The 17145-nt window shown below is 39.2% G+C and overlaps 1 protein-coding gene across 1 annotated transcript in view; it reads left to right on the top strand.

Annotated features, from left to right (window-relative positions):
• Positions 1-17145, top strand: part of Cspp1 (centrosome and spindle pole associated protein 1) — a 67291-nt gene that overhangs the window by 26223 nt on the left and 23923 nt on the right. Inside the window, exons 9-17 of the mRNA XM_051197266.1 lie at positions 1657-1750; positions 2898-2955; positions 3735-3776; positions 5487-5695; positions 7914-8041; positions 9361-9439; positions 11609-11738; positions 12886-13033; positions 16785-16937. Of these exons, the coding sequence (XP_051053223.1) occupies positions 1657-1750; positions 2898-2955; positions 3735-3776; positions 5487-5695; positions 7914-8041; positions 9361-9439; positions 11609-11738; positions 12886-13033; positions 16785-16937 (1041 nt within the window). The remainder of the gene's footprint in view (positions 1-1656; positions 1751-2897; positions 2956-3734; positions 3777-5486; positions 5696-7913; positions 8042-9360; positions 9440-11608; positions 11739-12885; positions 13034-16784; positions 16938-17145) is intronic.

Genomic DNA, 17145 nt, shown 5'->3' with positions numbered 1-17145 from the left:
CAGCACTTGCCATGATTAGACCTTCGCAGAATGTTGAATTAAATGTCCTTAGGAACGACAGCAGTTTATTGAGGCGTACGCTGGGTACCATGCTGATTATGTAGCATGAATTGTATAGAACTGTCGAGACTTTAAAGGCTATATAACTTAATGATGAAATCAGTTTCAGTAATAAGGGTTTAATTTCTTTTTTCTAGGACTTTGTTGCACCACTGATGCTTCTTTTTATTGTCTTCTATGTGACCCTTGACTCTTTGGTTGTTTCTGAAGTAGGGTGAAATTGTCCTGCTTTGCTTTCTTTGAATATCCCTTCCTCCCTCCCCAACCTTGTTGCCTTAGTCACTGTTATGCTGTGTGTGTTTGTGTGCATATGTATGAGAGAGAGACACACACAGAGAGACAGCAACAGAGAGACAGAAAGACAAAAGAGAGAGAGAGAGACAGAGAGACAGAGAGACAGAGAGGGAGCCAGGACAGACAGAGACTGAGAGGCTGGGTCTGGCACGAGCTTTAGAAACCTAAAAGCCCACCACCAGTGACACACTTCCTCCAACAAGGCCACACCTTATATAATTCTTGTAATCTTATGAAAGAACTCCACTCCTTGGTGACGAAGCATTCAGATATATGAACCTGTGGGAGCCGTTCGTATTAAAACTGCCACACTTATTCTTTCTATGTAGCTTCTGATAAAGTTTTTTTTCTTTCCCACATCATGATGATAATCCAAATTTTCTATTTCTTTTTGAAATCATGGGTCAAGGTCATTACTGAATATAATCCTTTTGGTTTGCTGTATTATATTTGTCTTTATTTCATTTCAGAAATGGTGCGGTGAGCCTTGCTTTTTGCTTATTGCTTTGTTATACAAAAGAAGTTATTCTTTGAATGGACACTTTGAAAACTCACTTAAAATTTGGTTGTAGCAAGGTACATGAGCAAATTGAATAGCGTTTTTAGGTTCTTCCAATTTAAAAGTCAGTAATTTAAATTTTGGCTTTGAGACATATGCGTGGTACTTTCAGACTTTTATTTCCTGGAAATGACTATTGCAAAAAAGATGATATATTCACAGAAACTTAGTTCTTGTTGCCTATAAGATTTGACCAGTTTTATCATTAAATCAGAGTAAAGGCATGCAATTATGATATATTTTGTAACACATGGTACAAGAAAAGGAGAAATGTACCTGAGAAGTGAAATAATAATTTTGTCAATAAGAAGATTAATGAGTTTACCAGGATGCAGTCAGGAACTGAATGACATAATAAACTAGTGTTTGGAATAAATCATTGAAATCATTTAAGCCAGTGGTCCATCTTACATTTTAGGATTTGTGTATGTTACTGAGGATGTTTGTATATACAGGGAGCTTAACTTTCTCTAAAGACAGTAGCACATTTCAGTTTTAGGCTATGCCAGTTGTTAAAATACTTTAACTTCAGTTGTACTAAAATTACTTTCCTTCAAATATTTTATTTAGAACTTTTACTTTATTAAAAAGCAAAAACTGGATGTGGTGGTGCATACCTTTTATCTGAGCACTTGTGTGCAGAGGCAAGCAGATTTTCAGTGCATTTGGGGCTAGCCTGATCTACATACTGAATTTCTTAAGCTTGCATTTAGAGTTAAGTGTCTTGACTCTTTCTTACCTAGGAGGCGAAGATCGAGAACTTCTCCGGCAAAAGAAAGAGAAGTACAGGCAAGAGCTGCTGGAACAGATGGCTGAGCAACAGAGGAAAAAGAGACGGTAATTAAAGGCTTGCAGTGAGCAGAGCACACTGTGTAGGGATGAGATGTCAAGAATGTACGTCAGGTTTCCCCCATGTAGCTCGAGTGCAGATCACGTAACTGTACCTCTGCTCATATGCTAACAGATCGTTTATCTTTGAAAACAGGAAATGGTGAGCATACACTCATGCAAGACAAAATGCAGCAAATCACAGAGTTCATGTTCTGTTCAACTGGTTATACTCTTTTCTCTTTTTTTTTTTTTGATTTTTTTCTGAGAGTTTCAGAGATGTAACTAATGACTTTTAATCTTGACTATCTGTTACCTTCTCAGTTTTCTTAAATTATCTGTGCAGTAGTAACTAAAGTTAAGAATAAAAATCTTGGTTGGTTATAAAGAATTGGAGAGTTATCTTATCTTTCCCTCACTTCCAAGGAGAAGCTAATACCTTAATATCTCCTATTAGCTATCTTAAAACAAAACAAAACAAATAACATATTCTTTTTTTTTTTTTTGTAGTGTTGGCCTTTGAACCCAGAACCTTGTGCACTTGTTAGTTAAGCATGCCTTCTACTATTGAAAATTTTTTTCTTTCAAGATTTATTTTTATATTATGTGTATGACTGTTTTGTCTGCATTTATGTATGTACACTGCATGTATGTATATACACTGTATGTGTGCCTGGTTCACTTGGAGGCCAGAACAGAATGTCTGAGTCCTTAGGACTGGAGTTACAGGTGTTTGTGAGCTGCCATGTGGGTACTGAGAACTTGAATCCAGGTCCTCTGCAACAACAGGAAGGTCTCTAAACTGCTGAGCCAAATCTCCAGCCTTATTGGCGTGAAAATATACACGTGCTCTAAAAGTGGCTTTAAATTTTTTTAATAAAATATTTTTTTTTGTTTTTTGTTTTTTTTATGCTGTGTAAACTACTTTGTCTTTGAAATGCCTCCAGTATTCATTTTGAGATAAGTGTTTTAAGGCATTTGACATGTAATGTGGACTATGATTAAATTTGATTTTAGGATTTTAAAGTTTTATTATCAATTAAAGGAATTATTTGTATTTGGAGATGTATTATATCGACTTTGTGTGCAAATCGGTTTCATTGATGACTATGTGTTTACTACAATTTTTCAATTTTTGAATCTTAATTTTGTTTAGAGAAAAAGATTTACGACTTTCAATTGTGCCTTGTGGTGTACAAGACCCTGAAAAATCGGTAAGTGTTCTTGGTGTCTTTCAGTGTTTAATCTTTTATTCAAATAAGCCTCAAATGTGGTAGCAAGTGAGGCTCAGCATGGTGGGACACTGTAGAATCCAGTTCAATTGGAACAATTGTGGACCAATCCGTTTTCATAAATGTCACTCATAGCTTACTATAATTATAGGAATGGTAACTGAAAACATAGTCCTATCCTTAAATGTTACCCACTGTTAGTTTTTTAAGATGACTTCCCATTTCATTTGTATATCATTTTTTAGTTAGTTTTGCCTTCTGTTCACATATGCAAGTCTGTAAGAAAATCATCTCAGTGTAACTTAAAGTTGATGTTGTGATTTAAGAAAAGCAGCATCTAAGAGAGAGGGATTTTTATTAGGGAAAGGGATCATAAGAAGGGGGAAGGGAGCAGGAAGGCTGGCGCAGGAGACAGGAGCAGCAGGAAAGAGGAGGTGGAGGGAGGGGACAAAGGGACAGAAAGTGAGGGGAGAGGAAGAGAGAGATGGGAGGTGGGCAGGGACACAGTGAATGTGCACAGGTGGAGCTCTCTGAGTGGCTGCAGGGAGGGCGTACCCTGTCAGAGCCCCAGGGACAGGGCAGTACTCATGCATGAATGCTAACACATACTACATTGAAATTGATCCTGACAACTTGTTTTCTTTATAAGAGTAATTTCCAAAAAACCTGTAACTTGAAAATGTCTTTTCATTTTGTTACTGTGAAACTAGAAGGATAATTATACTTTTTACTTCAATTTTGCAATTCTCAACATCATTAAGTGGAATGAATCACACACATCATTGCAGTTAAGTAAGGAGGAGGTAACGATTTATTGCTTTCCCACAATGCACGTTTTTTTTTTTTGTTTGTTTGTTTTTGTTTTTTGCTTTTTTGTTGGATGTGTAGTGTTTATTTGCTGCAAGTTTTTGTTTCTTCTGGAATGATAGTTAAGACCTCTAATTTTACTAAAAACCTAAGTCTTTAAGAAGGATCTAGCAAATTCTTAAAATTACAGTTATCTTAATTATTATTCAACTGTAGACTACTTTGGCTTTACCTAAGTATGTGTTCCTTGAGTTGCCTGTTTGAAAACATTTAGTGCTGGGCTGGAGCTTTGTGGTTGAATGTTCTCCTGCCCTGTGCCCAGTGTTTTACACTGCTCCAGCATCTCCCCTTTTTGTGTTTCTTTTCTGTCTGTCTCTTTTTGGGGAAGTAGTTATACAACTATAGCCTTAGTTGTCCTGGAACTAGGCCAGGCTATCTTCAAACTCACAGAGATCCATCTACCTCTGCCTCCCACGTGCAGGGATTAAAGCATGCGCTGCAACCACCTGGCTTTGCATTTCTGACTATTTGTATAATAAAAATTTTAATATTAGAAATCATTCCTGAGCCAGGCCTGATCTTATATATACACACATATATACACACATATATGTGTGTGTGTATATATATATATATATATATATATATATATATATATATATAATTTTTTTTAATAAAAAGTTATTTGAGAGGTTGAGGCAAGTTCAAGGTCTCTTTGGGCTATGAGTAAGTTCATAACTACCTTGGGCCACTTACTAAGACTCCTAAAGTAAAACTAAACAAGAAAATGAAAAGGACCAATATTATCTCAATAGGAGAGCTGCTGCCTAGCATGTGTGAGGTCTTAGGTTCAACCCGATTGCTGGTACTGCAGAGAGAAAAAAAAAAAACCCTTCTTGACTATATTGCCTTACAGAAAAAAATACATAGGGTTCAAAGGTAATCCTTTTTGTTTTCCATTAAACACCTTTAAAGTAGCTATTGCCATAAAAAATAACTTTTGGAAACCTGGCTTTTTAATGTAATGTGTTGGCATGTTAAGTTTTATAGTATCTTACTTATTCTGGAATTGAATCATGGAAACAGCGTCAAGTTGAATAAACACATATGCAACAATAGTGCAACATTATCTTGGTGTTCAAATATTTAAAAAGAACATAAAGTGATATTCTTAAGTAAATATTAGTAAATGGCCCCTGGCCCATCCAGTTGACTTTTTTTTTTTTTTTTTGTCAATAAAGTTTTATTGCAGCATAGCTTTGTTCTCTGGTGGCGTGTTGCCTGTGGGAGACTTTGACCTGCCAAGCCTGCGCATCTTTCCTCTCTGATGCTGCACACAGAGCGCTTGCTCTTGCTGCTCCGCAGGGCACTTTGCCCTCATAAGGCACCTGGGTAGAGACGTGGCATAGCGCTGTTCTGCATGCAGAGAGCTCTGCACTTGAAGTTCATGCCTGGCTGCAGTTGCTGTTTATTTATTAATCATGAGACTGTAGGTGGTTTATGTGCTTCTCGGGGAGCCTCAGTTCCCCACTTATAGATAAGAGTCAGATCTTTAAAGTCTTTTATAGCTGTAAAACTCTGCTGTTCTGTAACTGTCTTAAGTGCCTGCCGGGATAGAGGGTCCTTGGAGGTCCTTGTCACCCTAAAAGTTGTCATTCTATATAACAAACAGGTTTGTTTTGTTTTTGTTTTCTTTTTTATTTTAGCCCGATAGAGTAAAGCAGTTTAGTTTGACACCAAGACCCTTTGAAGAGATGATACCACCTGAGAGACCCAGAGTAGCTTTCCAGACTCCTCTCCCTCCTCTCTCTGCCCCGTCTGCCCCACCCATCCCGTCCGTTCATCCTGCCCCTTCTCACAATGAAGACTTGCACAGTGGACTCAGCAGCTCCCTTGGTGAAGTGGTACATCCCAGGTGCTTGTTTAAAATGTTTTGTGTGTGGGGATTAGGTAAGGCATTGTTGTGTCTTCTGCTTAGAGGGTGTGCTGAAGGACGGTGGCCCTCAGGGGTGGCCACACAATCTCTTTGTATCCGTTGTTATTGATACTCTTTTTCTGTGCTATTAGTAAAAGGAGAAATCTTTAATGTTTCTATGAAAGAGGATTAATATTTTAAAATGATCAGTGAGTACATGTTAGTATTTTTAGGTCGTATTTTTAATATCTTTTAACTTAGAAAAGTTATGCATTGTTCCATGATTTCCACTTGGCAATCACTGAATTGTTTCTTCAACTTACTCAGAAAAATTTTCTAATATGACACATATCTGTATGGCTTTGTCTAGCTTTGCTTCAGTTCTCTGGCTTACTCTAGGGCCATAATTGAACATGTCATTTCTATAGGTAAAAGTCATGTTATACTAATCTGCACATTAAGAAAACCCTGTAATAGATATTTTCTGACCTATACTTTTTTTTTTTTTTTTTTTTTTTTTTTTTTTTTTGCCTGTGGTTAATATGCTAACTATAGGAATATGTTTAAATTTGTGGGTGTTTTTCTTAACCTTGTAACACGTACTTCCGAGCTGTCCTTCCTTTCAGCAAGGCTTGGTGTTTTGCTACTAACAAATTGTAGGGCTTTTCTTACAGTATTTATCTGTTGCTTTCTCTGTTTCCATCAATGACTTCCCTGCTCCAAAGACAAGAGACTGGAATTGCAGAGCCTGCAGTGGCTTCTGTTTTGGATTAACGGTTGGAACAGGCGGCTCCCCTGGACTCTATGCAAACATGGGTTTCTCATTTGTTAAAGGTGGTAGTAGTCCTTGTCTACGGTGGAGGGTCATTGTGAAGTCGGACTCTTCTGTGTATATGTACAATATAGGAGTTGTGATAATCATAGATTCCATTCACAAGTTACTCGGGTTTATCTTTTGCTGATGTATCTGGGGTAACGACAGGGATGTTAGACACACTGAGTGACTGACTAATAGGTGTGGAATTACTCACTATTGAAGATACTCAGTGCCTTCTTAGCCCTTCTGATTCTTTAGGGGGAATGTGTTAATACTTGTGTAACAATCTAGAAAGTTCCTGTTTTCTTTCTGTTTCTCTAATCTGTCCTTGCCATTTTTATTATTGAACAGTACTATTCTGGAAGAAACACACAACTGTCTCCTACTCTGTAAAGAAATGTGGAAGTACAAGTTTCCATATATTTTAAGTATATTCTAGATTATACCAAGACTGTATTGATTTTCAACTAACTATATTATGGTTGACTTTTGGTGCAAAAACCAGCAAACAAACAAACAAACAAACAAACATATACACATGCACACCACTCACACAGACCCACACCCACATATCCACACACCCACACACCCTTTTGGCTGGGGAGATAGTTCAGTCAGTAATGTACAAAATAGTTGGGTGTTTTGGGGTGAGTTTGTGGTCCCAGTGCAGGGAGGTGGAGACTGGCTCCTCGGGACTTGGCCACCAGCCAATCTAGTTAGTGAATTCTTAGCTAATGATTGACCCTGTCTCAAAGAAGCGGAGTGGAGGGCTTCCAAGAATTGACACAGAAGGGTGACTAATAGCCTCTGCACATGTGCACGCACAGGCACACATTCTCTCCCCCATGCATGTGTTCCTACATGTACAATGGACTCCTGAGCACCCGTGTGGGCATGTGCACATGCGTAGCCACACACAGACACTGACTGTATTCACTGTCTCACCTACACAGAATCACTTGTAGTCCTGAGGTTGTGGAGGGACTCTTTGTTCCGTCTGAGTCTCTCACCTTATCACATACCTCAGAGTCCTTTTCTGGGACTCTTGAAGCTTTCCTCCCGTCTCTTTAGAGACTGGGCATCCTAATATTCTTCCTTTAGTATCCTTCATCTCCTTGTCTTATTTGAGTGGATGCTGTTCATTTCTGCATTGTTACTGAGAAGCAGAGAGCAGACCTTTGTTTGATATGGCACATAATGACTATTGTATATTATCAATTACTTATTTTCTTCTTATCAAAATGTTCCCGAAGTTTTAAGATGTTTGCATTTTGATTTCCTATTTTTTTTTTGAGCAATTAGTACAAGACTGATTTTTAGTTTCAATAATACTTTTTTGCAAAAGATTAAAATATCTTGATTAAAAGTAATAAAATAATTTTCATTCTTCTTTTGCTATAGGATTCTGCCTCTGCCTCTGCCTCCACCTCCTCTGCTACCCCCCCTGGCTTCTAACTATCGAACGCCTTACGATGATGCGTACTATTTCTATGGTGCCAGAAACACACTGGATCCCAGTATTGCTTATTGTGAGTTTTCTCTATGCCGGACATATTTTTCTGGTGGGTTAGTAAGGATAAGTGCTTTTATGGAAGCAATAGTATGTGAATGACAAAGGTACAGCTTTATTTAATCCAAGCATTATATACTTACAGTAAGTCCCTGCCTAATATCAAGTCCAGTTTTATTACTTTGATACAATATGTGGGAAGGATATTTTGTGAAGAAAAGAGATTTGTCGGGTGTACATGTGTCTATCTTTGGTCGTTTTCACTCTTCTTGTAAGTTCGCTATGACTTAGTAGTCATGGAGCTACAGCTTCTACTCTCTTAGATTTGTTAGCGTAAGATTTCATGAGTTAAGCTCCTGCATGTGGAGGACAAACCATAGCAATACCCATTTTAAAATCCATCATGGATGGAGGCAGGATCATGTGTTCAAGGCCAACCTGTGCTACTGAGGAAGATCCCAGTCAGCTTGTGTCATACAATGAAAGCTAGTCTGTGAAGAGTCTTTCTCTGTCCTACCAGCTCCCAAATAATGATGCAGAGACCTCTTATTAATTATGAGAACTTGTTCCTAACTAGCTCTTACAACTTAAATTAACCCATTTATAATAATCTATGTTTTATCACTTGGCCATTACCTCTCTTGCATAACCTCACCTTGCATTTCCTGTTTCCTCTCCATGTCTCCTAACATTTCCCCAACCCTAGGTCCCTCCTCTTCTCTCTCCCTGGAAATCCCGCCTATACCTCCTGCCTGGCTATTGGCCATTCAACTCTTTCTTAACACCAACCACACATGTACAGATATATCACACACCACCAATCTTAAAACCAAAATAAAACTAATTGTGTTCGTAGTTATTGGCCATTCAACTCTTTCTTAACACCAACCACACATGTACAGATATATCACACACCACCAATCTTAAAACCAAAATAAAACTAATTGTGTTCGTAGTTATTGGCCATTCAACTCTTTCTTAACACCAACCACACATGTACAGATATATCACACACCACCAATCTTAAAACCAAAATAAAACTAATTGTGTTCGTAGTTATTGGCCATTCAACTCTTTCTTAACACCAACCACACATGTACAGATATATCACACACCACCAATCTTAAAACCAAAATAAAACTAATTGTATTCGTAGTTATTTCCTTTTTACTCAGAGCTAATAAGTAATTGTTATATGTTTTTCTGTGTGCTTTTGCTAACTCTTACCCTGGAAGGATATGCTGGTGCTTGGGAAAAGCACTCTGTACATTTTCCTTAGGGATAAAATGTTAGTAATTCTTTGGAAATAAATATTCTTTTTCTCCTTTTCCCCTTAAGATGGTTCAGGAGTGATTGGAGCACAGCCTGCCCCTCATATCTCTGCCCCTCTCACTCACCAAGTAGCACAGCCTGTTGTGTAAGTCTTAAAACAGTTTTGTCTTGTTCCTTGTACTTAAAATAGTGCTAAGATATGCATACTATGAGATATTGTTGCCTAACTGCTGTAAAGAGCACTTGTAGCTTTTAGTGCCTTTCTAACATTATGTAGCCATCTCTGGAATCCTCTCATCGTATAAACTGAGCTCTGTACTGTGAAGTCAGTAATGCAACTCCATTTCCTCTCGTGACATGCCCTGGTAGCCACTGTTTCGTTTCTTGCTCTGGATCCCAGTGCCTCTTGAGGGGTCAGACAGCATTTTCCTGTGGCTGGCTTGTTTCCTTTAGCACAGGTCTTTAGTTTTTATCTGTGTTATAACTTCTGTTAGAAATTTCAATGCTGAATAATAGTACATTGTGTGCTTACACCATTAGTTTTACTTACTCGTTTATCCATTGGTGGACATTGGAGTTGTTTTATCATTTTAGTTGTAAATATGCCACTATTAGAATCACGTCTAAGTATCTTTCCAAGTTCTTACGTCTATACACCCAAAAATGTAATTATTAGGTCACATGGTAATTATTTTACAGTATTTTGGAGGTACTGCCATGTGATTTTCCCAATGATTTGTATACTCTTTGCCGCCCACTACCAGTGTATAGAAGCTCTCATCTCTCAGCAGGCCCCTCACCAGTTGCTATTCCCTGACTCGCTCCTCTGGTGTGATGTGCTATTTGATTGTGTGTCCATGCTTGTGGGTGCATGCTGGTGGAGGTCAACACAGATACTATTCCTCAGGACCTCCTCAGCTTGTCTTTTGAGGCTAGGACCTATTAGGGAGGCAGCCTGGCTGGTGAGCTCTAGGCGTCTTTCTGCCGCTGCTACCCCCCCCCCCCCGCTGATGTTATAGTTGTGCTCCAACACACAGCTTTTTGTGTGGGTGTTGGGGATCAGATGCCAGTCCTTGTGATCATACGGTGTCTTAGTTTACTTTTTCTTATTGCTGTGAAAAATGCCCTTAAGGGAGGGAGGGCTTATTGTGGCTTTTAGTTCTTCACGGTGGGGAGGGGAGGGTATGGCAGCAGGCAAGGAACGCATCGGGGGTCAGGAGGCTGGCTGCTCATGTTGTGTCCACATCCATGAAGCAGAGAGCGCGTAATATTGTGCTCAGTTCAGAGCTTGTGCTCAGCTCAGAGGATGCTACCTTCCACAGTGAGGGGCAGGCTTTCTGGCCTCAGTTTACTTAGTCAAGCCCATAGGCCTGTCCAGATCTCACCACACTAGGCAAGCACATTATTGGGGGAGCTGTCTCCTCATCCAGTCACTGTAGTGTCTTTCCTTCCCCTTCTCAATGCTAGGGATTGAATGCAGGTCCTTAGAGATGTGTTGCAAACATTCTGTTACTGATCCTCACTTCCAGTCCTCGGGGTAGTTGGGATTTGCATTTCCTTACTGATTTAGTGATGTTGAGCATATTTTCACATGCTGTTTGTATCTTCTTTAGAGAAATGTTTATTAATCATTTGTGGTTGGATTGTAGTCTTTTTATATTATGGATATTAAAGCATTTGTGGGTTGCCTTTTTATTATATTGATACTGTCTTTTTAGTTTTTATTTTATTTGTGTATGTGTGTGTGGTGCGTGTGTGAGTGTGCATACCCACAGAGGTGTCCACAGGGGAAGCCGTTTTAGATAGTAGGTGGTTGTGAGTGCTGGGAATCAAGCCTGTGTCATTACTTCTTAGCTAAAGATACAGATTGAATAAATTTAAGTTTCATGTCTTAAAAGCAGAGATGGGAGTTTTTATGAAGGGAGTCATTACTTCTTAGCTAAAGATACAGATTGAATAAATTTAAGTTTCATGTCTTAAAAGCAGAGATGGGAGTTTTTATGAAGGAGTCATTTAATTAAGGATTTCTTTGTCTTTAAAACTTTGCCTTTTTTTTTTTTAACTTTGGTGAATGTGTGTGTGCATGTGCACAATATACCATGGCGTGCCTTTGGAGGCCGAGGGCAGTTTCCAGGAGGTGTTTCTTTGTGCCATGTCTGAGCTTGGAAGAGTAGGTGCCGTACCTGCTGACTCATCTTACTAGCTGTCTTCTTAAAGATGGTTTTATATGCTCGGCAGTTTCAAAGAATTGTTTTTCTTCTAAAATTTGCTTGTTCTTCCAATAAATTGATTCAAATTATTTATTTGATGCTAGGGATACTGTTGGGCAGAATGACCAGAAAATTTTAAGTGATCGGCTGATGAATCCAGGACTGATCTTTGAAGATAAACCAAAACCTTCCAAACAGTCACTTCAGTCTTACCAAGAAGCTTTGCAAGAGCAGGTACTCACTCGTCCGTTCCTTTATTCATTTGGTGGTGGCTGACTCAGACCTTAGGGGAAAACAGTGACAGGCAACACAGTAAGCTTTGAACGCTGTAAGAAATGGCAGTCTTGTCTGGGATAGTTAGGACTTCATGTTAGTTCATAGGTGTTCTTGGTATGTGTCAGGGAGCTTTATTCACTTTAATTTTGCATTTTCCTGTGTCTGCTCCTAGGGAGCTGCTTACTTATGTGATGTGTGTATGGTTCTTGACTTCTACCTTGTGGTTTTTTGGGATCAGACTCAGGTAGTCAGGGTTGGTAGCAGTTTACTTGACCTTCAGAGCCATCATGCTGGCTCTAGAGAAACGTATAGTGAACTTTTACCAGTTGGGTTCAGCGAGGAGGTACTAAGGCTCTGAACCATGGGGAGAAAGCAAGGATGTCTGAGAGACACTTCTCCAGTCTCTCATGCATAAGGCACGAACCAATAGGGAATACATTAGTGGAAACTTGGAACACACTGGCTTCTCTTGTTGTTTATATTAAAGAACAGTTGCCTAGAGTTGGTGAGAGTGTCCCAGGGGCAAGATTCAAGGTGTAGCTCCACATTATAAAGAATGGTTTTGTTGTTTTGTTTGCTTGAGATAGGGTTCATATGTAGCAGACTGGCCTTGAACTCATTCTGTGGCGAAAAAAGGATGGCCTTGCAATCGATGTCCTCCTGCTTCCTTCCTCCTCCTTGGTGCTGCCCTTTTTACGTGTTGCAGAGGTAGATTAGGACTTTCTAGGCAAGGGCTCCATGCTCCTAGTCCCTGGGGTGGGTAGAGTGGCTGGTGACATCAGAGGGAGCGGCTGACAGGCAGGTGGGTCTTCCTGGAGAGTCTGGTCCCTGCTAGGGGATCTGGGTCAGCACCCCCTTGGCTCTCGAGCAGCACAGTGGGGCTGGTATGGGGGTTGGGTGAGGGCTTTTCCTTGAAGTTCCAGGTCAGACTGTTGCTTTCCTAGATTAGCATTCTTATTTGTGATTCTTAACTTTGTAGTGAAGAAGTGTACTTAAAAAAATATCTATTTTTTTTAACCAGAAAAATTAAAAGTAATATTGCTAGCCTCTTGTTTCAACCTCCTATAAGAGAGTATTTATTTTAAGCATATCTTATGTTGTCAAGATTCGGGAAAGAGAAGCAAGAAGGAAGAAAGAACGTTTAGAAAAAGAAGAATACGAAGCTAAACTGGAAGCGGAAATGAGAATTTACAGCCCCTGGGGGAAGGGCGGAGGCGGTGCTCCCCTCAGAGATGCCAAAGGGAACCTGATAAGTATGCTGTGTCTGTGAACTTGCTTTTAAATGCGTTACTTGCAGGGTTGTAAGAGTGGAGAATAGAAAGAAGTGGCGATCAGACTATATAACAAGGCTTTATTTTATGGTTTAATGCAAAGATGCTCTCCTGATTATGAGTAAAATAGCTGTTACAAAGCCTTTTTTCTGCAGAATAATACACTTGCCATTTTCTGGTGATAGTCACCAAACTGCAAAGAATAATTTATGTTAGTTGGTGCTTGTCCAGACTAGTATCGTACAGTGTATGGTATAATATATATATATATTATATATATATAATATATATACATCTATTTATCGTATAGTATAATGTATCAGAGTATACTTTTTTTACTGATAGTATTAAATTCTTATTGCAAGTTTATTTTAGACTAATAAAATTTACAAATAAATAACTGGAGTAATTGTGGGAAGGGATCTGCTTTAATTCATGTGTGGAGTAAATTTGTTCAATATGTGACTTCTTTTGAGCTGGGGGCGTCTTGACTTCAGAAATTTTGGAAGGTTGCAGAGTTGTAATCCTTCAGTTATGTGTGTTTATTTACCTTTGTGTGTGTGTGTGTGTGTGTGTGTGTGTGTGTGTGTGTTTGATTGGTGTGGTGGTGCAAACCTTTAATCCTAGCACAGGTGGATCTCTGTGAGTTAGAGATAGCCTGCCTGGTCTACATAGCAAATGCCAGGTCAGCCAGAGCTATATAGTGTAACCCTGCATCTTAAAGGTAAATACATAAATAAATGGCTACTACATAAGCATTGTTACCTAATTAGCATTGTTACCTAATTGAGATAGTTTTTTGGTAACTGGAATAAAAGTATTAAGTAGAATAAAAGTAGAGTAAAGATAGTGTAGGGTTTAGTAGTTGACATAAGGCCTAAGGAGAGGGCCCATTAAGATGCTAAAAGTGGTGTTAGAATAATGTAGAACTTAACATTCTCATAGGTTTCTACGACTAGAATTCTTGTTGCCTTCTCCTAATAGATGAGGTTACTTTAAATGTTGTACAGGTGGACAATTCTTATTTGAAGTATGTATTTGAATATGTTAGGAAAACAATTTTCATTTATTTACTCGTGATACTATAATAGTCCGGGCATGTCTCATGGGCTCCTGCAGTGCGAGTGTCTTTCCCTTGTCTGTTCAATTCTGATTTTGGTTGCTCCTTCTCCAAGAGAGGAGACTTCTTCCATTGAGCTTCTGCTCTATTTTAGAATCTCCTCCTTCTTGGCTGTACTGTGTGGGTCCAGGAGTAGTGAGGGTGAGTGCAGAATCTTGTTTGTCCTAGACTGGAATCATCATCTCTGCCTTCATTCTGCTGTCCCGGCTACCCACAAGAGTAGTCATGAGTCGTCAGAAATAGCCTAGCTACCTCGGAGGAGGCCCCGTCAGACATGGGGACAGTGATCCTAGAACTTTCAAGGAGGCCTAACGCAATATAATTATGGGATAACTTTGTAGTGAAGTGTGTATTCTTGAGTTAGAATCACTGCTTTAGAATTGCTTACCCTGGAGAAAATGAAGACTGTGTCTCTGAGGTTTCTATTTTAAGTAATAATGTTTAGTCTACTACTTGTTGTGATCATCACACCTTGAAAGTTCTAGGATCACTCTGTCCTCATGTCTGATGGGGCCTCCCAACGGTGTGCTCTTTCAAGATTGCTTTGACAATTTTACCATTAGTTGGTCATCTTATCCAAGCATAGTATGATTTGCTTTGGGGTCTATGGCCCCACAGGTAATTTTGATAATAGGCATCATCTTAATAGTGTTGACTCTTATGATGTCCTAGTGTGTGCTCTCTACCCTGACTGCTGATGTCCTAGTGTGTGCTGTCTGTCCTGACTGCTGATGTCCTAGTGTGTGCTGTCTGTCCTGACTGCTGATGTCCTAGTGTGTGCTGTCTGTCCTGACTGCTGATGTCCTAGTGTGTGCTGTCTACCCTGACTGCTGATGTCCTAGTGTGTGCTGTCTGTCCTGACTGCTGATGTCCTAGTGTGTGCTGTCTATCCTGACTGCTGATGTCCTAGTGTGTGCTGTCTACCCTGACTGCTGATGTCCTAGTGTGTGCTGTCTGTCCTGACTGCTGATGTCCTAGTGTGTACTGTCTATTCACTGACTGTGTTTAGTTAGTTTCTCTTATCAGAATTTCATAGTTTTGAATATCAAATCCTGTACATATTTTGCCAGTTGTACCATTGAGTTTTTCATATTTTGATGTTATTAGATGCTATTTTAAAAATTGCCTTTTTTTTTTTTTGAGAGAGAGAGTGTGTACCTGTGTGTGTGTGTTCAGTGTGCGTGGGTGCACATGTGTGTACCTGTGTGTAGAGGCTAGATATTGACATTTGGAGTTTTCTTTATTATTCTCCACATTTTCACTGAGGCAAGGTTGAACCCAGAGCTCACAGGTATGGCTAGTATCAAAAGCTAAGCCCGTGTGTGATGGACTCCGGCTGTCAGGCTTGTGTGACAGTAGGGATATATCTTGTTGGCACATTTTCCTATTTGTTTACAATGAACCTCTTATCCATTTTCTAAGCCCAAGATGGCCTTAATGTAATTTGAGGATGTAAACCGTCGTTATTCTGAGCTTTGCTCTCCTGTGTATGTTTACAAGGTATTTGGACTGTTCTGTATGGTATTCTAAATATGAGTCACTTTTAAAATATCTCCTTGAATATAATGTTCTTCCTAGTAGATAGTTCTTACATATGTGTTTAAGTTCACTTTTACTGTTATTAACCTAGTGATTTGGAAGGAGGAGGTGGACAGGTATATATGATTTATGTAAACATACAAGTCTGCTTCCGAGTCTGGTGGTTTGACCTAGTTTGCACATGCCAGACACTCCACCAATTGAACTAAGTATTATATTAGCTACTTAGCAGACACAGCAAGTCTACTGCCAGGTAATATACCATCTTGGGTAATGTTTCATAATAAGAAATGCATACTACTTTGTGCTTCTAAAAATCTTCACATAGTGATTTTCTTTTTTTGAGTGGTTGTTTTTTTCCTAGTTGTTTCTGTTTGATGGTTTAGCCTGAGGTTATAGTATAAGACGTGTCCACCATGGCTTCCATGTGCTTCAGTTTCTTATCTTTAGGTCTCTCCATAGTGCCCTTCAGCCAGTGTGATAGGCAGTTGGTTCCCATGCAGTGAGGCAATCAGTGATGAAAGAGGGTCATGCCTCTTGTGGAGCAGCCCTGAAGCCTGAAGCCATGTATCGTGTCCTGGTAGTGGTCTAGTATCACGTGAGCGAATGCACAGACCGCAGAAATGAAGAAAGAAACTTGGGTTCCGCATTTTGAGGAAGGGCTGCTAAAAGACTTTGTGGGTGCTCTTGAACACTCCATGCGAACACGCTGTTTTGTTGTTTGCTTTTAGGGGAGCTGATTTTTGGGGGGAGATTGCACTCTGACTTATTTTGAGTTTTGCTATGTTTGTTCTATACTAAAGAAATTCTGATTTCTGAACTGACTGGGCATATTAATATGGCTTGATAGCACGTCAAAGTTTTATGTCTCTTTAATTTCAGTACTAATTTTGAGTTGACTTCACAGTCTCTTTAGTGTTTGTAGTGACGGTGTTCCAGAGATGCAGCCACCATCTAGCCACTCCCAGTGCTGTCCTGTTTTAACCTCTGATTGCTTGTTTTTAAATGTATTAAGTTTAAGAGTAATTATAGAAATGTGTTTATTGAAATAAATGGATTATTTTTCCCTCTCAGCTGATTTGAATAAGATGCACAGACAGAATATAGATGCCTACCATAACCCAGATGCAAGAACGTATGAAGATAAAAGGGCTGTTGTAGCTGTAGACCAAAAGTTAGCCACTTCAAGTGCTGAGAACCTAGAAGATTCTGCAGATAAAAACGCAGGTTTTTAATCACATTCTATACTAAAAACATTTCTAATGCTCTTCGGTAACATGTCACTTCTGTTCTTTGATAAACTTCTTACTGTAATTTTGAGAATTTGGTACTGTGAATTGGGGTGCATAGAGTATTTTCTTTCTTTAATGTAGTTACTTTGAAAAAAGTAAATAAGGAAAGGTTGTGCTTATCAGTGGGTGTTTCTTCCCAGCTC

This window comes from Phodopus roborovskii, unplaced genomic scaffold (assembly GCF_943737965.1).
Source record: "Phodopus roborovskii unplaced genomic scaffold, PHOROB, whole genome shotgun sequence".
NCBI classification, from domain to species: Eukaryota; Metazoa; Chordata; class Mammalia; order Rodentia; family Cricetidae; genus Phodopus; species Phodopus roborovskii.
Note: the sequence above shows the minus strand (reverse complement) of the source record. Positions and strands in the feature narration are given on the sequence as shown.